The sequence below is a fragment of the Erpetoichthys calabaricus genome, chromosome 18, assembly GCF_900747795.2.
Source record: "Erpetoichthys calabaricus chromosome 18, fErpCal1.3, whole genome shotgun sequence".
In the NCBI taxonomy this organism is placed as follows: domain Eukaryota; kingdom Metazoa; phylum Chordata; class Cladistia; order Polypteriformes; family Polypteridae; genus Erpetoichthys; species Erpetoichthys calabaricus.
In genome coordinates, this window is record NC_041411.2 from 79,443,721 (window position 1) to 79,468,259 (window position 24,539).

Sequence of the window (24,539 nt, forward strand, 5' to 3'; positions counted from 1 at the left end):
GGTCTAAAGGTCTTCAGTCCCAGATTCCAGTGTATGTATGCCTCCCTCTTGACATGGCCTCATACTGTATAGACTTCCTAGTACTTGAAGATTTTCTTATCAAGAATGGGCAGCATAGCAACTCAAACACACTGCATTCTGTGCTCTCTGCATTTATATTGCCAGGAAGGAACCTTCTGGCCTGAATACTGCAGCCATGTCAGAACTGTTAAGACATTTCTATAAAAATGGAATTGATCCAAAATGGTAAAGTTTCCCCATTTGGCAGAGATTTCTTTTATTGTTAGGCAGAATAAACATCTGGTGACATACAATAAAAAACAAAACTTGTGTTTCTTTTCCAGAGGGCAAGACTGACACTTGAAATCATTCAGCTAGCAAAAAAGTTAAACCCCAGAATGTTGTTGAATTTTTACATGCTCGAAAAAAAATAGTTAACCTTTTATTTATGACAGCATTCACACAACCTTTTGATGTGCAGCTCACTCTTAAATATCACGGCCACCAATGTTATATCCTGACTTGTGCACAGACGTGCATCTGACAACAACATGGCACATTAAGCTGAAGCCACATTAAATGATGTTTAGTCGTAGGGTATGTCTGACCGCCGAACACTGTGGCTAATCTCATCGCCGGACCATTACAATTTACATGACTGAAAAATTGCTGGCCGTGTCATATTTACCAATCATGGGGTGACTTTCCAGCACAGGTGCCCTCACCCCTTTTTCTGACAACTATCAGTGGGTCAACCTGATGAAGCCGGTGCCATATGAAGGGTTAACAGGTATGGCGAGTTCATCCCTTCCCCCCCATTCTGTTGTGGGTGGTAAAATGTCAATAATTAGACAGAAGAGCTTATGTTCTGTTTCTGATTTTCAAAACACCCACGGTTTCTTATTCTCGTTGTTGCATTATATGAATCGTATTTCCAGATGAGCATTCATGGGCTGTCGGCTCTCGTGCACACACAGCCGTCCTTATGAATAATGACAAAATTAGACCTGTCTGATTTGTACTGGAGCGAGTCACTGGGCATATCTCATGATGGGAGCATGCCACTGACGTGCGAAAATTTTGTAAATGAAGACTATGACAGAAAATCGTTGTCAAGTACCATAATGGAACATGGCATTTTTATGAAGAATTCATGTCATCTGTAAGAAACACCAAGCAAGATAACATAAACCAAACAATAAAAAGTACATTTCTAAAGAACAAATGTAAAGAAATGGAAGGAAATAAAGCAAAAATAACATTATGGTTGTGCCCAGATCCACACAGGCCTCTTCAAACAGAGGAACTGCTAACTGCCTATGGTGAATGGACATTGAGCCTCCAACGCAAAATTAAAGGTGAATGACTCGAGATATGAATAAAATAATTAAACACAATTCTTAAAAATGTTTTCCCTGTCTAATCTCACGTATTAACTCTTTTAGGGCGAATGTTGACAGGAGAGGTCAAGGGCGCACAAAAGTCGACATCCTGGGATAGAGGGCGACAATCAGCTGTTAATGGCGACAAAACACATTGTTATGTTAAAGGCATTCCCTCTCTGCTTGGAGGAATGTTAGACTCATTGACTTGACATCTAATCCTTGCGTGTGCGTGAGTTATGAAATGTAAACAAATGTTAACAAAGGCAAGATGGCATCAACATCTCACGAGGGAGCGAAGCGAGTACAGAAAACAAAATACTCAGCAGACAATGTTTTGCGCTGAGTCGGACTCTGATTTTTCAGAATCAGATTTTGTTGAGAGTGATCAGGAGATCAAGCAAGAGTGTGAGGAACTGGGCATTAGTTAAATCGGACACCAGCCAATGCCGCCACAGCTGATCGCACTCACATAGCCAACGCACCTACGGCAAGGATGGTGCGGGAGGAATACCCAGACATTGATCCGGGGGAGCCAAACTGGCTACTGGACTTCACAAGAAGACATGGCTTGCTGTTGGACTTGACAGATTACCAGCCGCTGGACTACTTCAAGCTGTTGTTTCCTGAGGCTGCCTTTCAGCTACTGTCAGACGGGACAAACAGGTATGCAGAGCAATTTTTTGAATCGCGGGCTGCGCTTGTGCCGCATTCTCGTTTTTCAAAGTGGAAACCCACAACAAAAGACGAGATGAAGGGCTTAGTGGCATTACAAATAGAGATGGGACTAGACTGGCGATATAACTTCAGGGAGCATTGGTCCAAACATTCTTTGTCCCCTGGAGGCTTTGGACAGGTTATGTCGCGTGATGATCGGTACGTGCTACTGCAAAGTTTTCTTCACTTCTGCGATAACCAGAAGCAAATCCCAAGGGGTGACCCAGGCTATAACCCCATGTGTAAAGTTCCGTCCCTGCTTGACATTGTGGAACCAACACAGAAACAATTTTATCAGCCTGGCTGTGATTTGTCTGTGGATGAATCTATGATAAAATACAAGGGACGCCTTTTTTTTTCCACCAATATATGCCAGACAAGCCCACAAAGTATGGCATAAAGGAGGGCAAAAAATACAAACCTGACTGCGTTGTATGCAGCAACAGACAATTGAATAGGAGGCACCAGTGCAACACGTATTGTCAGAAGTGTAACGTGACAATGTATGCAATTGGCTGCTTTGAGCGAGATCAGACTTAACATTACTTTGCTGTGTAACATGTACAGTGCATCCGGAAAGTATTCACAGCGCATCACTTTTTCCATATTTTGTTATGTTTCAGCCTTATTCCAAAATGGATTAAATTCATTTTTTTCCTCAGAATTCTACACACAACACCCCATAATGACAACTTGAAAAAAGTTTACTTGAGGTTTTTGCAAATTTATTAAAAATAAACAAACTGAGAAATCCCATGTACATAAGTATTCACAGCCTTTGCCATGAAGCTCAAAATTCAGCTCAGGTGCATCCTGTTTCCCCTGATCATCCTGGAGATGTTTCTGCAGCTTAACTGGAGTCCACCTGTGGTAAATTCAGTTGACTGGACATGATTTGGAAAGGCACACACCTGTCTATATGAGGTCCCACAGTGGACAGTTCATGTCAGAGAACAAACCAAGCATGAAGTCAAAGGAATTGTCTGTAGACCTCCAAGACAGGATTGTCTCGATGCACAAATCTGGGGATGGTTACAGAAAAATTTCTGCTGCTTTGAAAGTCCCAATGAGCACAGTGGCCTCCATCATCCATAAGTGGAAGAAGTTCAAAACCACCAGGACTCTTCCTAGAACCGGCCGGCCATCTAAACTGAGCGATCGGAGGAGAAGGGCCTTAGTCAGGGAGGTGACCAAGAACCCGATGGTCACTCTGTCAGAGCTCCAGAGGTCCTCTGTGGAGAGAGGAGAACCTTCCAGAAGGACAACCATCTCTGCAGCAATCCACCAATCAGGCCTGTATGGTAGAGTGGCCAGACGGAAGCCACTCCTTAGTAAAAGGCACATGGCAGCCCGCCTGGAGTTTGCCAAAAGGTACCTGAAGGACTCTCAGACCATGAGAAAGAAAATTCTCTGGTGTGATGAGACAAAGATTGAACTCTTTGGTGTGAATGCCAGGCGTCACGTTTGGAGGAAACCAGGCACCGCTCATCACCAGGCCAATACCATCCCTACAGTGAAGCATGGTGGTGGCAGCATCATGCTGTGGGGATGTTTTCCAGCGGCAGGGACTGGGAGACTAGTCAGGATAAAGGGAATGATGACTGCAGCAATGTATAGAGACATCCTGGATGAAAACCTACTCCAGAGCGCTCTTGACCTCAGACTGGGGTGACGGTTCATCTTTCAGCAGGACAACGACCCTAAGCACACAGCCAAGATATCAAAGGAGTGGCTTCAGGACAACTCTGTGAATGTCCTTGAGTGGCCCAAGTAAACTTTTTTTCACGTTGTCATTATGGGGTGTTGTGTGTAGAATTCTGAGGAAAAAAATGAATTTAATCCATTTTGGAATAAGGCTGTAACATAACAAAATGTGGAAAAAGTGATGTGCTGTGAATACTTTCCGGATGCACTGTATGTGAAATCATATAGTACGCAGGCTCATACAATATGCAAGACAGTAAAATCTGTCAAAAAATAAATATTTTTTGTTGATTTGATGTCTTAAACCATTGCTTTGTGTTCTTTTTTTAAAAAAAAGTTAGTTTTTGGGAAAATATTCAGCCCTGGGAGAAAAGTCCCAAACCAACATATAAAACCAACCACAACATCAGATTCAATTAATGATGAATAGACGATCTATTCTATGTCCGTAAAGTTTCGCATCACAACAGAAAAAATGGCCTCTATTATTTATGTGGCTTCCCACAAAATACAAACTTCTGTCTAGATGGATGCATTTGATAACCACCAATTAATTTTCTTTACCCACTTTGTTAGTTTGGGTCGGACTCCATAACTCCGACTCCACAGCCCTGGGCATAAGGCAAGAATCCACCATGAATAGGACAGATGCCAGTTCAATGTGGGCACACTGATCCATGTTCATCCATAAACAGTCAACCATTAACCTGACAAGGTAGTTAAAGAAGCACCATCGCCTCTGAGCTCTCCGGACCTAACGAGCAATTCCTGGTCCCACTTATTGTCCACCTGGTGTCTACTTATATGCCTGGCTTTTCTCTGGAGTTGGTCGTTTCCTCCTACATTGCCAAATGTTAAGCATTTCAGATGGACTCTCTCTCTCCCTGCCAGTTTAATGGCCATTTTCTTGATTCATCCCAGTTGGCCTGTTACCCCCATCAAAAGGGATACTGGAGCAGATATTTTTTTATAACCGGATCCCCTTCCTGACACCAACCTCCTTTTGTTGCATTCATGTACTATTAGAAAGATGGTCAATATGAGCTTCCGAGTTGGAAATTCCCCATGAAAATAGAAACTCAGACCTACTCGTCATTCAATTTGGAAATTTACCCAAATTCCCCCGAGTCGTGACACAACGTGGACTTTTCACCTCAGCTAATTGAATAAAATGAAAACTTGGACCACCAGAAATGTCACTTTTTGGTCAACTTGAATTTGGAGCGGTGACGAGAGATGTTTGTTTTGCTTGTTACTTTTTGCAAACCAAGTAACTGGTCATCAGCAACCTTGCATTTGATTTTGTATTCTGTGAATGGCATGATTTAAAACAGACTGATTAATGGCCTGATTGGCACAATGAGTGGTAGTCACGATATGAAAAGCACCATATACAGTGAGGAACAGAAGTATTTGAACACCCTGCGATTTTGCAAGTTCTCCCACTTAGAAATCATGGAGGGGTCTGAAATTCCCATTGTAGGTGCATTCCCACTGTGAGAGCCAGAATCCATCCATCCATCCATTTTTCCAACCCGCTGAATCCGAACACAGGGTCACGGGGGTCTGCTGGAGCCAATCCCAGCCAACACAGGGCACAAGGCAGGGACCAATCCCGGGCAGGGTGCCAACCCACCGCAGGAGAGACAGAATGTAAAAAAAAAAATTCAGGAAATCCCATTGTATGATTTGTACAGAATTTATTTGTATTGCACTGCTGCACAAAAGTATTTGAACACCTGAGAAAATCAGTGTTAATATTTGGTACAGAAGCTTTTGTTTGCAATTACAGAGGTCAAACGTTTTTCCCGTAGTTCTTGACCAGGTTTTGCACACACACTGCAACAGGGATTTTGGCCCACTCCTCCACACAGATCTCCTCTAGATCTGTCAGGTTCCGGGGCTGGCGCTGAGCAACACGGAGTTTCAGCTCCCTCCAAAGATTTTCGATTAGATTTAAGTCTGGAGACTGGCTAAGCCACTCCAGAACCTTGATATGCTTCTTACAGAGCTACTCCTTGGTTATCCTGGCTGTGTGCTTCGGGTCATTGTCATGTTGGAAGACCCAGCCACGACCCATCTTCAGTGCTCTGACTGAGGGAAGGAGGTTGTTGCTCAAAATCTCACAATACATGGCCCCATTCATCCTCTTCTTAATATACAGTAATCCCTCCTCCATCGCGGGGGTTGCGTTCCAGAACCCCCCGCGAAAGGTGAAAATCCGCGAAGTAGAAACCATATGTTCATATGGTTATTTTTATATATTTTAAGCCCTTATAAACTCTCCCACACTATTATAAACATTTCCCGCACAATTATACAGCATAAACCCTTTGTATTCTCTTAGATATTAGGTAAGATTCGTTGAAATTAAGTATGTAAACACAGTTTATATCAGTATGCTGCTGCTGAAGAATGTGAATTTCCCATTGGGATTAATAAAGTATCTATCTATCTATCTATCTATCTCTTCAATCCAAATCCCTAAAGCAGATTCCATCCAGACTACCGCCTTATCACGTCCACTTACAACTCATTTTGCGCCCTGGTTAAAGGACACTACGGCCGTAGATCTTATATGCTTTTCCTCCTTTTTAAATAAAAAGAATCGTGGACTCATTGATGCTGTAATGGTGTCCTGCAGCGGTGTAGCTGTTCCCTTCCTTCAACATATCCAAAACCTTTACCTTTTTTGCAATCATTTGCATCTTCTGTTGGCGCTTGGACACGGCCCCTGAAGCAGTAGCAGGAGCACGTTAATGCTGAATGAGTGAGACGAGACTTCCTGGTTAATGCAGCACTCCGTTGCTGAGCCAATCAGCAGCACACAGGAACTTAACTGCGTGCTCCAATTGGGTAGCTTCTCAGCCATCCGCCAATAGCATCTCTTGTATGAAATCAACTGGGCAAACCAACTGAGGAAGCAAATACCAGAAGTAAAAAGACCCATTGTCCGCAGAAACCCACGAAGCAGCGAAAAATCTGCGTTATTTAGATATGCTTACATATAAAATCTGCGAAAGAGTGAAGCCGCGAAAGTCGAAGCGCTATATAGCAAGAGATTACTGTAGTGCAGTCATTCTGTCCCCTTCGCAGAAAAGCACCCCCAAAGCATGATGTTTCCACCCCCATGCTTCACAGTAGGGATGGTGTTCTTGGGAAGCAACTCCTCCTTCTTTTTCCTCCAAACACGGCAAGTGAAGTTTAGACCAAAAAGTTCTATTTTGGTCTCATCTGAGCACATGACTTTCTCCCATGCCTCCTCTGGATCATCCAGATGGTCATTGGCAAACTTCAGATGGGCCTGGACATGTGATGACTGGGGTAGGGGAACCTTCCGTGCAATGCGTGATTTGAAACCATGACGGCATAGTGTTCTACCGACAGTGACCTTTGAAACTGTGGTCCCAGCTCTCTTCATGTCATTGACCATCTCCTCCCGTGTAGTTCTGGGCTGATTCCTCACCTTTCATATCATCTGTGATACCCCACGAGGTGAGATCTTGCATGGAGCCCCAGTCCGAGGGAGACTGACAGTCGTCTTTAGCCTCTTCCATTTTCTGACAATTGCTCCAACAGTTGATCTATTTTCACCAAGCTGCTTGGCAATTGCCCCGTAGCCCTTTCCAGCCTTGTGGAGGTCCACAATTTTGTCTCTGGTGTCTTTTGACAGCTCTGTGGTCTTGCCCATGGTAGTAGTTGGAGTCTGACTGACTGTGGGGTGGACAGGTGTCTTTAAAGATCTCAGACAGGTGCTACTAATTAAGATTACTAAGTGGAGTAGAGGTGGACTTCTTAAAGGCAGAGTAACAGGTCTTTGAGAGCCAGAATTCTTGCTGATTGCCAGGTGTGCAAATGCTTATGTGCAGCAGTGCAATACAAATAAATTCTGTACAAATCATACAATGGGATTTCCTGAATTTTTTTTTTTTTTTTTACATTCCGTCTCTCACAGTGGGAATGCACCTACACTGTGAATTTCAGACCCCTCCATGATTTCTAAGTGGGACAACTTGCAAAATCGCAGGGTGTTCAAATACTTATGTTCCTCACTGTAATAGACAGATGTGAAAGGCGCTATATTACACATGATAAATACAGCACTGAAAACACCATCGGATATATAAACATCTATGCGTGGAAGTGTGTGTGTCCATCTGTCTGGCCTGGAAGGGAGTATGCAGGCTCATACAACATGCAAGACAGTAACATATCTCAAAAATAAATATTTTTTGATTTGATTTGATGTCTTAAACCATTTCTTTGGGTTCTTTTTTTAAAAAAAAAGTTCGTTTTGGGAACAATATTCAGCCCTGGGAGAAAAGAAACAAACAAAAAAAAAAATGAGCCCTAAAAGAGTTAATGGTCTTCCACTTAACAAAGGCAGAATGTTAGGAAAAGAGGTAATGGATTTTGGTTTTGGAATCCAGAAGGTTCTACTGGGAACAGCAAATCACTCGTGCTTCAACTGTATAATAACGTCTATTTATGAAAACTCTACTAAAATAAAAATAAAAAGAAAATGTAGGATGATTCACCATAAGAGTTTCTTTATAACAAACATTACCTGTCCAACAACTTACTCCTTTAGCATTCCTTTTACAGAGATGGGTCTCTTTAAATTCTTGAACTGCAATGCCAAAGAGATGGCAAGCCCACAATTACTGCTTTCTATTCAAAAACACACTGAAGGCCAAGTCGCTGACAGACGGGCTCTGCCTTGTCTAACCCCTCGGAGCCTCCCGTAAATGAAGCCAATTGTCGTTATGACGCTTAGAGCGGCGGAATACCTGCAGTGCCATGGCAATCTGAACAAACCACTCCACGACTTGGCTTTCAGCAAGAAGATGACCTTTCTGCTCCTTCAGACGGTGGTAGAGGTCGCCGCCCTCACAAAAGCCCATGACGATATACAGCTGACCATCGTCACCCTCCCAGGACTCCCTGTAGGTCACGATGTTGGGGTGTCGAAGTCGAGACAGAAGTTGGGCCTCTTGTTCCGCTGCCTTCCGCTCCTTCCTTGAAGAGGTCTGCAGGTTCAGCTTCTTCACTACATACTGGAAGGTTTTAGAAGGTAGAGAAAGAGTAGGGTTAGGTTACGTCAGGAGACCCGGACTTTATTACCCAAGAGGCACATTTGTCTGTAACGAGACTGCACAAACATGAGAAAATAAGGAAATGACGGCCATTTGTTTTAATCAGAAAACACATCGGCAATGCTAATAGGTGGGATTATTAAACTCTAACAGCCCATCGTAAAAGCTGATGAGAGCTCATCAATGGATTTCAAAATGAGAATAGCATGGCAAGAAGGGGTCTTAAATATATTACTCTGGGGTCCGGTAGTTGGATTGTAACAACTAAAATCATGAAAATGCAGAATGATTACCGTACCCCTTTAAGAATCTGATGAAAGCTATGGACCCCCCTTCCCCAGAAATATTCACATAAATACAACTTTGCATGCAGTAAATACGAAGTGAGACACAAAAATAACTGGACTGGGCTCGGTCGGGGGCTTTCATGGAAACCGTCTGGAGGTTGGCCGGACATGAATCATAGAACTATATATCCCCTCCTACACACCCTCTCAAACCGCCGACTGGCTAGGGATATCCTGTGAAAAGCCAAGTCAGTATTTGCACAACAATCGCTGCACGAGTTCCCGTGATAATGTCGGGTTAAAAAAAAAAAAAAAAAAAAAAAAAAAAAAATCGAAGAGTGAATGAACATCACATTTCTCACGAAACTGAACAAAACGGCCACAGAAACGTATGAACCGATAAAAACAGGGTATGGTGATGACAGTTTGTCTCGCACACAAGATTCTGAGTGGCACAAACTTTTCAAGGAAGGACAAGAAAATCTGGAAGACGTTCAACGCCCAGGTCATCCACGTTCATGAAAACGGACGGATGAAAAACATCAAAACGGTCAGATTGTTCGAAATGATCACACAATGCTTTTTCCCCCATAAAGTGGTTTTTGACTGACAAAAACACTCCTGTCCTCGATCATCCTCCCTATTCACCTTATTTAGCTCCCTGTGATTTTTACTTGTTCTCGAAAATCAAAAGTGACCTGAAGGGAACATAATTTTCTTCAGTGGATGAAGTGAAGAGAGAAATGGCAAGCCTGTTGAAGAGCCTCAAGCAAGAAGACTTCCAGTGCAGTTTCAATCAATGGAGGATACGTGTGTATGGAGCAGTGTAGAGAAGATGACAACGTTTAGAATGCTGTACTTCATCAATAACTAATATATTTTATATATATACATACACACACACATTCATACTATATTATATATATATATATATATATATATATATATATATATATATATATATATATATATATATATATATATACACACATATATACACACACACACACACACAAGGGGGGACCTACAAATAACCGGAAATAAATTAAATAACCTAACAACAACAAAATCCCAGTTATTTTTGGGTCCCCCCCTCGTATTTTTAACCAATCTTGTTATTTTTGTGCCTCACCTCATATAATGGACTTTATTTATCAAGATTTGATTGTCTCATAGATTTAAATCATACACAAAGTATTATTAAACTTTAAAGTAAACACTCCGTTTTTATGCAAAAAGTAATGGCCACTCATAATTCTGAAACACTAGTTGTGTAAGGCCGTGCTGTAAAAAGCCTGGGCTCCTAGAAACCATGGATTCTGGCACTTCAATCAATCATCGGTTTTGTATTAGTGGCTGAGCGAGATTCTCTCTCCTCGGAGGTTTTGTTTTGCCGATGTCCTCGCCTCCGTTGTCTATCAGCCGCTAAGCAAGGTTCTCTTTCCTCTGCGGTTTTGTTTTGCCAACGTGCTCATCTCCATTGTCTATCAGCCGCTAAGCAAGATGTTCTTTCTTCTGTGGTTTCATTTTGCCAACATGCTCTCCTTCGTTATCTATTAGCTGCTAAGCGAGGTTCTCTCTCCTCGGCAGTTTTGTTTTGCTGATGTGCTCACCTCCGTGATAGACAGACAGACAGACACTTTATTAATCCCAAAGGGAAATGAACAAATATATATTATATTTCAGCAGCTAAGCGAGGTTCTCTTTACTCTGTGGTTTTGTTTTGCGGATGTGCTCGCTGCCATTGTCTATTAGCAGCTAAGCGAGTTTCTCTCGTTTCTCAGCGGTTTCATTTAAGCTTCATGCTGTAATCTCTCACTTCCGGGCCAGACAGACAGACAGACACACTTCCATGCGTAGACGCTTATATATAAAACAATCCTCTTGTGCAAATTAAAACAGATCTTCTACTACTACTACTACTACTACGTTTTCTACTACCATTACTACTACAACAACATCTACTCTAAATCAACAGTACCAGGCTGCATAGTGAATATAAATGTTAATTTTTAGCTGACCCTAACATACTCCCTGAAACCCATCCATGGACCCCTAGGGGTCCACGGACCTCAGGTTAAGAACCCCTGGTCTAATGGAACTGAGATGGAGGAGATCCTTCTAAACTGCTGTGATGCAGCACAGTGACAGCCATCTGTTACACAGTTACAGACTAGAAATTTGGTGGATTTCTGGACAAAATGGTTCAGATGGTTTTTGTATCCCCAAACCAACATATAAAACCAACCGCAACATCAGATTCACAGATCAATAGACAATCTATTCTATGTCCGTAAAGTGTCACATCACAACTGAAAAAATGGCCTCAATTATTTATGTGGCTTCCTACAAAATACAAAATTCTGTCCAGATGGATGCATTTGATAACCACTAATTAATTTTCTTTACCCGCTTTGTTAGTTTGGGTCGGACTCCACAGCCCTTGGCATAAGGCAAGAATCCACCATGAATAGGACAGATGCCAGTTCAATGTGGGCACACTGATCCATGTTCATCCATGAACAGTCAAACATTAACCTGACAAGGTAGTTAAAGAAGCACCGTCACCTCTCAGCTCTCTGGACCTCACGAGCAATTCCAGGTCCCATTTATTGTCCTAGTGTCTACTGATATGCCTGTCTTTTCTCTGGAGTTGGTGGTTTCCTCCTACATTGCCAAATGTTAATTAAGCATTTCAGATGGACTCTCTCTCTCTCTCTCTCTCTCTCTCTCTCTGCCAGTTTAATGGCCATTTTCTTGATTCATCCCAGTTGGCCTGTTACCCCCATCAAAAGGGATACTGGAGCAGATATTTTTTATAACCGATATCCCCTTCCTGACACCAACCTTCTTTTGTTGCATTCATGTACTATTAGAAAGATGGTAAATATGAGCTTCTGAGTTGGAAATTCCCCATGAAAATAGAAACTCAGACCTACACGTCATTCAATATGGAAATTTACCCAAATTCCCTCGCGCCGTGACACATGCGGACTTTTCACCTCAGCTAATTCAATAAAATAAAATCAGAACCGCCAGAAATGCCACTTTTTGGTCAACTTGAATTTAGAGCGGTGAAGAGATACACATTTTATATGTTTGTTTTGCTTGTTATCTTATATATATATATATAAACGTCTATGCATGGAAATGTATGTGTGTGCGTCTGTCTGTCCGGCCTGGAAGTGAGAGGTGGAGTCGGGGTGAGGGCTCCGCCTCCAAGGAAACAAAAAATGTACTTAGCCGCTAGTAACACAAGTGGGGTGAGCACATCGGCAAAACAAAACCTCAGAAGAAAGACAAAGTCGCTTCGCCGATATCATCGGCAGAATGGTATCCCTTTTACTTTTCCTCCCGCCGCTAATATACAAGCGATACGAATAGGTTGGCAAAATGAAACCTCCTTGGAGAGAGACGCCGGGGTATTTCCTTTCAATTACTTGACATCTCTACATTTCAGTTTTTTTCTGACGATTTCAATGGTTTCTAGGACCCCCGGGCTTTTTACAGCACAAGGTTACACAAGTCAAGTTAGGGAGCCTGCACCGGTACAGCCTGTTGTCGCACCCACCACACGATGAAACAACTCGGGATCCTGGTTTGCAAACCCCAGGCAGACACACGGTCCAGTCTCACCCTCCAGAAATGACCCTCTATCTGCCGCAGCCAGATGTTACGTGGGTGACCCTTTGGCCTGGTCCAGCCAATGACGATCTTACAAGCAGGATCACCCTCAGGGGGAAATGCGCCACATGGTCATAATTCCGTAACTGACACTCCCTCACCATGCAGGTCATGTGCCTCATTCGTCACTCCGTGAGCAAAAACAAAGTCAAACCAACGGTACCCAAGGATTTTCCAGAGAGACACAGGAGTCCAGTATTCGTCTCAGGTCACTAGATAGCATCCATGTCTCACAACCATATAGCAAGACAGGACCTTCATCCTTTTGCAGAGATATCAGGAGCGCCACACACCCCTTTCCAGCGACCTCATGACCCCCCATGCTCTCCCAATCCATCTACTGACTTCATAGTAAGACTCACCAGAGACATGAATGTCACTGCCGAGGTCAGTAAACCTCTCAACGACGAAGTCGAAACTCTCTCCGCAGACAGACACACTGCTGATGACTGCGCCCAAGAGGTCATTAACGGCCTCTCTCTTTGGTTTTTATCAGGACCCTCGCAAGCCCAGACACTCGGACCCCTCACTCAGTCTCTCTAGCACCGATCAGAGCCTCCATTGACTCCACGAAGATCATAGCATTGTCAGCAAACTCAAGATCAGTGAATCTTTCTTCACCAACAGATGCCCCACCACATATTATACAGTAGTTGAATGTTAAAGGTGCTATATTGTAATTGATAACCAGAATGTAAAATGCACTTTATTACAGATCTGGAGCTATTAGATAGACAGATGGATGGAAAGAGATGAATGAGAAGCACAACACATTAGATAGAGAGAGACTGATAATAAAAATGCTGTTTATTGAATCGTTTACCACCAAAGGTCCTTTGTAAAAGACAAATCAACAAGTTCAACACTGGACACATTTTGTTCCTCCTCTGCATGTAAACAGCTATTCCTTTAAGTGAACTTGAAAGGGACTACACAGACAGACAGGCAGACAGATAAACTAAAGAGCACTATAACATTTAAACAGATTTGAAAAGCTGTTTGTTTGATAAGTTTACTGCCAAGTGTCCTTCGTGAAATACAATCAACAGGTTTAGCACAATAGATAAACTTTTTATCCTACCTGCACTTTTTAAACAGATGTTACTTCAAGCAAGCTTGACAGGCACTATACAGACAGACAGATGGCTTGGAGTGATAAGCACTTTAAAATCTAGATGGATTTGCAATGCTATTTATTTAATAGTTTACTATCAAAAGTCCATTCTGAAATACAATCAACAAGTTCAACACAACTGGGGTTCTCTCTTATTCCCCGAATGCACACATAACTTTCATCAGACATTCCTTCAAGCAACCCTGAAAGGCACTATATAGACAGAAGGAGAGATAAATAAGCACAACAGAAAGGTGACAGATTTCTAAAGCTGTTTATTTAAGAGTTTACTGCCAAAGGGCCTTTGTGAATTACAATCAACAAGCTCAACATGACAGCTACGCATTTTATACTATATCTGAAGGCCATTTAATAGCTATTCCTTAAAGATAGATAGATACTTTATTAATCCCAAGGGGAAATTCACACACTGATAAAGAAAATATTAAAGAGTGATAACAATGCAGGTATACAGACAGACAATAACTTTGAATAATGTTAACATTTTCAAGTGTGCTTGAAAGTCGCTAAACAGAGACAGAAATGCAGATAGACAGACAGACAAATAGACAGATACGTACTACAACATTTAGACAGATTTCTAATGCTCTTTATTTAAATCTGTACAACCAAAAGTCCTTTGGTACAATCAACAAGTTCAACACAACAGCAGCTTTTTTTTCCCCCCTTACTCTGCACACAACTTTAATCAGCTATTCCTTCATGCAAGCCTGAAAGGCACTATACAGACAGACGGACAGGCAGTGTCAAATTTAGACAGATTTGCAAAGCTGTTTATTCAATAGTTTACCACCAAAAGTACTTTGTAAAACACAAATCAACAAGTTTAGCTTAACACTTGTACTTTTTATCCTTTGCAAAAAAACTATTCCTTCAAGCAAGCTCAAAAGGCACTATATAGGCACACAGAAATACAGACAGACAAATGGAGAGGTAAGCACTATAACATTTGGACAGATTTATAATGCTCTTTATATAATAGACTTTTTTTTCCTCATCTGCACTCATGACTTTAATTCGCTATTCCTTCATGCTAGATAGATAGATAGATAGATAGATAGATAGATAGATAGATAGATAGATAGATAGATAGATAGATAGATAGATAGATAGATAATGTAGACAGATTTGCAAAGCTGTATGTAAAAGTTTACCGCCAAAAGTCCTTTGTAAAACAGAATCAAAAAGTTTAGCACAACAGGTATAGTTTTTATATTGTGTGTGTGCCATGCCTTTGAAAAGCTATTCCTTCAAGCAAGCCTAAAAGGCGATCGATAGATCGAGTGAGTGGCGGGTGCCCAGGGCCCTTGTCCAGCCGGAATGCCTCAACGCTGGGAGGACCGGGGGAAGCAAGCATGGCCAGAGCGCTACCATATTTACAGACATACTTTACACAGATATTAAAGACGTTGTGCAATAAATAAATATGAAAGGCACTATATAATACAGACAGGAAAATCAAATGAAAGGTACTGTGCAGTTAGTAGACAGACACATATGTAAAGGGTAGTAAACGATATTATGAAAGGCACTGTTTATAAGACATACAAGTGAAAGATAACAATAGATATGTACGAAAGGTACTAAATGATATAGAGTTGAATGGCAGTATTAGATGGATAGATAGATAGAGATAGATAGATGTGAAAGGCACTATATAACAGATAGATAGATAGATAGATAGATAGATAGATAGATAGATAGATAGATAGATAGATAGATAGATAGATAAAAATTCAGACTGATCTGTAAACTAACAGTTTACTGCAAAAAGGTCTTGGCATTATATGATAAGATATGAAAGGCACTGATAGATTGATAGATAGCGTAGTTGGCAGGAAAAGGAACTATATAATAGATAGATAGATATCTATCTAAACCATATTTACAGACATACTTTATTTACATAGATATTAAAGTTGTTGTCCAATAAATAAAAATGAAAGGCACTATATAAAGTTATACAGACAGCAAAATCAAAAGGTACTATACAGTTAGTAGTTAGATTCATTTGAAAGGCACTATATAATAGACACATATGAAAAGGGTAGTAAACAATATTATAAAAGGCACTATTTATTAGAGACGTGCGAAAGATAATAGATATGTATGAAAGGTACTGAATGATAAATGGCACTATATTATAAATAGAACGATACTATAACAATTAGACATATTTAAAAGGCTATTTAATTGTTTACTGCAAAAAGTTATTTGTGAAAAACAATCAACAAGTTTAGCACAGAGGGTATACTTTTTATCCTACGGGTACATGCCATTAACCAGTTTATAGCACCTTTGTTCCCTCGAGTAAACAGAGAGACAGAGTAACAGATGAAGAGACAAGTACTATGAAGTTCGGACAGATTTGCAGTGCTCTCTTAATAGTTTACCACCAGAAGTCCTTTCTGAAATACAATAATGAAGTTCAACATTTCAAGGAAGCTTGAGGGGCGACAGATAGAAAAGAAATGTCCTTTTGTTAAAAAAATCAATCAAGTTCAAAACAACAGGAGTACATGTTTTTTTTTTCACTTTCTATCTGCGTACTTTAATTGGATGTACAGGTCGACCCCTGATTACATCTTGCCTGAAGAAGGGGCCCGAGTTGCCTCGAAAGTTTGCATATTGTAATCTATTTAGTTAGCCAATAAAAGGTGTCATTTTGCTTGGCTTTTCTCTACAGCTCGACCCCTTAAAGTTTCCTGGTTACGTCTCCATTAATTAGTACCGTTAATAACATTTGCAGTTCCAAGTCAGCTTCCAAAGCAAACAAGGCGACCCCAGAAGATATCATTTCATCTAAACGTCTCTTGTCACCTGGCTGTCCATTGGTGACAGTTCTGTCGCGTTGTGTCACATTTGCACTCAAACTGCGCCACTCCACTCCACTCCACTCTTAATTCGGCGGGTGCAGCGCCTACCTTCGAAAGTTTGCACCAATGAGCCCAAGCCGACTGTCTGGTCGTCGGCACCTTCGCAGCCTGTCCAACTGTAAGGGGAACTTCTGCGGCCCGGACACGCCGCTTGTCGCAGGACACTGACTGTTGTGCCAGGTGGACACGCGACGCTAAATGTTGAGAGTCGAGCCACCCTGAATTTTGCGACGATACTGTCACCGACCCCTTATAACAAACCCGGCACGGCCCGCACGTCCTCTCGCTTGCGTCAACGGGTTTTGTTTTCCCGACAGACTCCGCCAACCCCCGGCGCGTCTCCTCGAGTCCGGCCGCCTCGCTTCCTTACCTGCTTCCCTTCGATTCGGTGCTTCACCAGCTGCACCTCTCCGTAGCTGCCCTTGCCCACCACTCTAATGAATGAGTAGTTGTCCATTGCCGACAGCCCTAGGCTTCCCAGGCCATCGCCGGAGACCGCGTATCGCCCTGCGGCTGAACGCACGTTTCATTCATCGCGTCTGCGGCGCTAAGGCCTCGGTGCAGCCGATCAGCCTTCTACAAACCGTTCGCGGCCTCTTCGTCTCCAGGCAACCAAGCGTCAGCGCCTGACGCGAAGAAGCAATGAGGCCGCGCACACAGCGCCGCCTGCTGCCCTGCGTCATAAATAACAGCACGCCCGTGGCCGCCGGCTGTAAAATAACGGCCGCATCGAGGGGTTGTCAAGTTGAGTCTGAATCATCTCCCAGAATGTGAACATGTCCGCAGGATCTTCGACATCACAACGAACTCAAGCGGCTGTTCATCTTCTAAAGCTGCCTGCGGGAACTGCGCAGACTCAACTCACGCGGGAGGTTGGAAAGCACATGATCTTTGCGCACCTCCTCCACACAATGCGCCTGTCTGTCTGTCTGCCACTAAACAATACAGTAATAATAATTCTTTGAATTTATATAGATGGGGTGACAACGCTGAGTTGCCCAAATACCCAATTTTTTCAGCCTTCTCATTGCATTGCTGGACATCAGGGAGATGGAGCCAAGGGCAAGGCTAGCATAAGAGAGAAACTCTCCTGGTCGAGAGAAGACATGGTCCTCCTTGCCTATTGACTACAGACCAGGCAGTGGCCCTTAAGTCCCACATCACAAAGACCTTTGAGACGCTGGCCAGGATTAAATGAGTCCTTTTATGAAAATCCACCTGGACACACTGTGTGTACATCTCTGCCAATGAGCAGCTACCATCTACAACACACGTAGCTCTGATCTCTCACTCTCAAAAACATCAATCTCTAGATCAGGGGTGTCGAACTCCGGTCCTGGAGGGCCACAATGACTGCAGGTTTTCATTCTAACAACCTTCTTAATTAGTGACCTGTTTTTCCTACTAATTAACTTCTTTTGCCTTAGATTTAATTAACTCGACTCAGACCCCTTAGTTCTTTCTATTTCCTTAATTAGCAGCCAAACAATAATGAGACACAAAATGAGAAAACAGGTGACCAGCTAACCACATTATCTGAACATAAAGAAAGGTGAGGGTCTCGGTAAGGTTGATCTCTCAGGTCAATAATCAGAAACAGAAAATCAACACTTTGGGAAATGTTTGCTGTAGCAGAATGAGAGCAGCAGCAAGCTATAGAATTAAGTAACGGGTTTAATTAACAGCAAGAATTGGCTTCTCATTATGAAACTGGTTGGAGTTTGATGTTCCAGTTTAGCTGGTCATCTGTTGGCTCGTTTCACATCTCATTTCTGTTTGGCTGCCATTTAATGAAGAAACGAATCAATTCAGAGGACGGAATCCTTAAAAACAGAGCTACTAAAAGGAAGGGAAAAGGAGTTAATTAGCAGTGAAAACTGGTCACTGATTAGGAAAAGGGTCAGAATGAAAACCTGCAGCCACTGCGGCCCTCCAGGCCTAGAGTTCGACACCTGTGCCCTAGATGATAATGTTCTGCTGAACAAACAGGTATTGCTTACTAAGCGGAGGTAAGGTACACTCCAACACGTGGCGCAAGGTAGAGCGACTCGAATGGAGGCTGGTGTGTGAGTGAGGAGGGCCATGCCCCGCTCCCCTTGGCCTGCAGCCTCTCTCTTGGAATCGGTACCGCAGGCAAACTATGACAGCAGGATGAGAGAAGTCGCAAAATCAACCGGAATGTTCAAGCAAATTATAGAAAAAAAACTTAAATCCGTTAAGTAGTTCTCTCGTGAAAAGTGGGCAGACAGACAGAGATACAGACAGATGTTGGATTTTTTAGATAGATAGATAGAGTTTCATTTTTTGTATTAGATAGATAGATAGATAGATTTTCATTTTAGTATAGTAGGCAGGATAGATAGATAGATAGATAGATAGATAGAGTTTCATTGTAGTACAGATAGATAGATAGATAGATACAGGCCCGGTCTTAGGTATTATGGGGCCCTAGGCGAAAGGGGGGTCCAGGGGCCCCCTGAGGGGGGCAGAGCCCCCCTGGAAGCTCTGTGAAATGCGTGAAAATTAGACCAAGGAGTCGATCTGGGGCCTACTTCGCCTATGCCTAAGGCCGGGCCTGATTGGGACAAATAATGCTGTAGTATATTTAAGTATATATGACAATTGCTCACTCGGACAATTTGTTTTGGGGGCCCCAAGAAGGCGGGGGCCCTAAGCTATAGCTTGTGTAGCTTATACGTAAATCCTGCACTGGATAGATAGATAGATAGATAAGATACTTTATTATTCCCAAGGGGAAATTCACATACTCCAAGCAGCAGCATACTGATAAAAAAACAATAAATTTAAAGAGTGATAAAAATGCAGGTATAACCGACAGTAACTTTGTATAATGTTAACGTTTACCCCCCGGGTGTAATTGAAGAGTCGCATAGTGTGGGGGAGGACCGATCTCCTCAGTCTGTCAGTGGAGCAGGACGGTGACCGCAGTCTGTCGCTACATGGGGTAAGTAACATATAAAAAAATATCATTTTCGGGTGGCATATTCCTTTAAGAAGATTAAACTGAGGGGTTGTATAAACATTTTCATAATAAGTTAAATTGCTATTTTGCACAATATCCGCTCGGGGCCGCGTCCCTCCTGACCCTTAATGCACAAACTGCACCGACAAAGACATTTTCTAAAGGACCTCTTTTTTATTTTGGGGGTACAATTGAGTGCTAGGCTGGCAGGAGATGGCGAGGCAAGATGTTTATGGGTGGATCGCCTTGAGAGGCACTGAACTGCAGAGCCGCACCGCAGGTCTACACCGGCAACTTCACGACGGAAGTGACGTCACCGCACGGCTATACTACGTGCTAACGACACGCTAACGACACTAAGCTCTAACCTTAAATTACCGCTAATCTTACCCATTTATACTTCATGCTAACCACAGTAACCCCTAATCTTAATTTCTGCCGTGTACACTGCTAGTGTAGACCTGCGGTGACTTACCACGCTGCAGCTCTGCCGTTGGATATTAATAGTTGCCTTTGCATTTGTTCTGTTTTTGCATGTGCTGTCCACTAGATGTCAGCATTTCCTTGCTAATGCCCTCTGTATTACCTTATTAGCTGTCTTGTCCATCCAGCCATCCATCCATCCAACCCGCTATATCCTAACTACAGGGTCACGGGGGTCTGCTGGAGCCAATCCCAGTCAACACAGGGCACAAGGCAGGGAACAAATCCCGGGCAGTGCGCCAGCCCACCGCAGGGCACACATACACCCACACACCAACCACACATTAGGGACAATTTAGGATCGCCAATGCACCTAACCTGCATGTCTTTGGACTGTGGGAGGAAACCAGAGCACCTGGAAGTAACATGCAAACTAGCTGTCTTGTGCCAATTGTTATTTACAGGAGTGATAGACAGCTAGGTTTCATACTCCTGCTAGTATCCATCCATCCATCCATCCATTTTCTATGCCCAATTATCCAGAGTATGAAGGCAAGGAAGCTGGAGCCTAATCCTGCCGGTGTTTTCCTTCAAAGAGTTAACAATTACTTCTTCATCTTCTTCTTCTTCTTCTTCTTCCCCTCCTATCTTTACTTATACAATCCATCCACCTCTGCTTTGGTGTCCCCCTTCTCCTACCTTCCCTCGATATCCAATCTCATCACCCTCTTGCCTACATAAATGTGATTTAAGCCTCCATTTTAAAGCCGGTCCCAAATCCAGATAATTGGTGTCAGGTAAGGCACCTGACTGTAAAATTCACGGCAAAACATGGGACGTCGCTAGCTTCGGCACTTAAAGGGGACTTAGCCCGAGCTCCTTCATGACTTGGCTCCTCTTGGAAGTTCCATGCAGTTGACATGGATGGGGGTCTCCATTGGAGTTTTTGCCCTCCATAAGGTAATGAGGGCTGGCGTACAGGAGATCAGGGGCTATAGGAGTACATGCTTTATATATATTGATTGGCACTTGAAGAGCAGGGAATGCGAGCTTGAAGTACCCCCCTATGACGTCACTAGTTGAAACCTATACATGACCAGTACTCCAAACAACCACTTAAGTGCAATATAAAGTCTTTAATATTTTTAAAATAAAGATATCAATACCCCCAGCAAATGCTTAGACCGTTTAAAGCACTTTGAGACAATGCTAAATTTTTCATTTCGTTATATTGTAATGCATTTTTTTCTACAATCGTTTGTGATGCTCCATCTGTTGGAATGACAAATGCAATACATTTTATTATTACATGCGTTACAAAATACATTCCAACAACTGGAGCACTGCAATATGTTAACATTGAGGTTACGTTGATTACTTGCAGTAGATGCCAACCTGTCTTAGGTGGGTAGCACAGCTTTTCAACTTAAACAAAAGGACAAATATCTGTGTTTCTGGGTGTCCATCCAGTTGCTATATCTCTCTCATTTCAACAGATGGTGCATCACAAACATTTGTAGTAATGCATTTTATAACTACAAATGGCTGTGAGGCGCCATCTGTTGGAATGAAAAACACAATGCATTTTATTTCTGTGCGTATTATACAAAATACATTCTGTTAGATGGTGCACTGCAAACGTTAACTCTGAGGTCTACGTTGATTGCTTAGATTTCAAGCCCATCTTATAGGCAGGTAGCACAGCTAGTCCACTTTAGCCAAAAGACAAGGGTTTGTATGTACAACCGGTGACTTTATCGCTCTCATTCCAACAGATGGTGCATCATTCACATTTGTAGTAAGAAAATGCATTGCATTTGTCATTTCTGCAGATCTGTAATAATGCATTTGATCAACTACAGGTATTTGTGAGGTGCCACCTGTTGGAATGACATATGCAATGCATTTTATTACTACGTGTATTACAAAACACATTCTGTTAGATGGTACACTGCAAACATTAACACTGTGGTGTTCGTTGATTGCTTAGATTTCAAGCCCATCTTAGTTGGTGGCACAGCTAGTCCACTTTAACTGCCAACTCCCTAAATATTCCCCATGCCAGGCGAAATCTGAACAATTTTCGTTTTTTTACTTTACATTTATTCAAGCAGTATTTATCTGCTGAAATACCTGCTGAAATGTTTCAAATAAATGGTCAATCAAAGGACGTAGCTTGAACAAGCAGTCACGGTTTGGATCTTTCTTATCTGGCTCAGATAATGGGCAGCAGTCCAGTTGAGATGCTGGGGATACACCCACTCATCGCCATCATCCGATGCGTCGTCATTCACAGTATCATGCAGCGCACGTTGCTGATCATCATTGTCGCTAAAATCTTCTTCAGAACTGCTACAATAATGATCAGAATTATTGTCCAAAATCGCCTGCAAAACCTCATTTGAAGTCAGTTTACGTTTCGCCATATTCACAGCTTTCACTTTCGAATCACATCACGTGAGCGGCCAATACAACCGCAGAGTTGTCGAAATACAATGTAGTAATAATATCCACGCCAAACTGTCAGTTATACTATGCGCCAGGCATTCACATAACCACAGGCAAATGTGCTGGATAATTCTGGCAGTAAGGCGTCAGCAATAATGCTACGATGCCGGATATATCCGGCAGAGGGCGGTTAAGGGGTTAACCAAAACACAAGGGTCTGTGTGTCCATCCGGTGACTTTATCGCTCTCATTCCAACAGATGGTGCATCATTCACATTTGTAGTAAGAAAATGCATTGCATTTGTCATTTCTGCAGATCTGTAGTAATGCATTTGATCAACTACAAGTATTTGTGAGGTGCCACCTGTTGGAATGACATATGCAATGCATTTTATTACTATGTGTATTACAAAACACATTCTGTTAGATGGTGCACTGCAAACATTAACACTGAGGTGTTTGTTGATTGCTTAGATTTCAAGCCCATCTTAGTTGGTGGCACAGCTAGTCCACTTTAACCGCCAACTCCCTAAATATTCCCCATGCCAGGCGAAATCTGAACAATTTTCGTTTTTTTACTTTACATTTATTCAAGCAGTATTTATCTGCTGAAATACCTGCTGAAATGTTTCAAATAAATGGTCAATCAAAGGACGTAGCTTGAACAAGCAGTCACGGTTTGGATCTTTCTTATCTGGCTCAGATAATGGGCAGCAGTCCAGTTGAGATGCTGGGGATACACCCACTCATCGCCATCATCCGATGCATCTTCATTCACAGCATCATGCAGCGCACGTTGCTGATCATCATTGTCGCTAAAATCTTCTTCAGAACTGCTACAATAATGATCAGAATTATTGTCCAAAATCGCCTGCAAAACCTCATTTGAAGTCAGTTTACGTTTCGCCATATTCACAGCTTTCACTTTCGAATCACATCACGTGAGCGGCCAATACAACCGCAGAGTTGTCGAAATACAATGTAGTAATAATACCCACGCCAAACTTTCAGTTATACTATGCGCCAGGCATTCACATAACCACAGGCAAATGTGCCGGATAATTCTGGCAGTAAGGCGTCAGCAATAACGCTACGATGCCGGATATATCCGGCAGAGGCGGTTAAGGGGTTAACCAAAACACAAGGGTCTGTGTGTCCATCCGGTGACTTTATCGCTCTCATTCCAACAGATGGTGCATCATTCACATTTGTAGTAAGAAAATGCATTGCATTTGTCATTTCTGCAGATCTGTAGTAATGCATTTGATCAACTACAAGTATTTGTGAGGTGCCACCTGTTGGAATGACATATGCAATGCATTTTATTACTACGTGTATTACAAAATACATTCTGTTAGATGGTGCACTGCAAATGTTAACGCTGAGGTCTACATTGAATTTTTAGACTTACACTCTTCCTAGACGGGTAGCACAGCTAGTATAATATAATCCAGTAAGTGTCCCCATCAGAATGTTAATCTGTGTAAACCTGCCAGTCCCATAACCACAAGCTGAATGCGATCCAAAGCTTTGTCAGTTGTCCTGAATGAGCAAAGCTGGGAGTCAAGAATCTGCCCCAAAGCAATGTCTCCTTCTCTAAGCCAAAAAACAAAAGGTACACACCTGACCCGTTCTGCCAGACAGGTTGAACAAGTTTCCCTCCTGCAAATTTGAAAACAGTTTGCATAACATATCAGCACATAAACCCCCCCCTCCCACCGTCCGGTTCTTATTACCCAAAACTCTGCACCACCCTCTCACCACCCCTGTTACAATCTGCTCGGCCTTCACTTCACTCATACAG

General features: G+C 42.4%; 1 protein-coding gene across 3 annotated transcripts in view; it reads right to left on the bottom strand.

Annotated features, from left to right (window-relative positions):
* Positions 1–17,690, bottom strand: part of nek4 (NIMA-related kinase 4) — a 75,178-nt gene extending 57,488 nt beyond the window's left edge. For 2 of the 3 annotated variants that reach the window (XM_028824113.2, XM_028824112.2), the window contains exons 1-2: positions 17,252–17,690; positions 8,594–8,860 (exon numbers count right to left, since the gene is read on the bottom strand). In XM_028824113.2, the coding sequence (XP_028679946.1) occupies positions 8,594–8,860; positions 17,252–17,338 (354 nt within the window). In that variant the 5' untranslated portion in view covers positions 17,339–17,690. The remainder of the gene's footprint in view (positions 1–8,593; positions 8,861–17,251) is intronic. The other variant, XM_028824111.2, reaches the window with a different exon arrangement.
* Between the last annotated feature and the right edge of the window lie 6,849 nt (positions 17,691–24,539).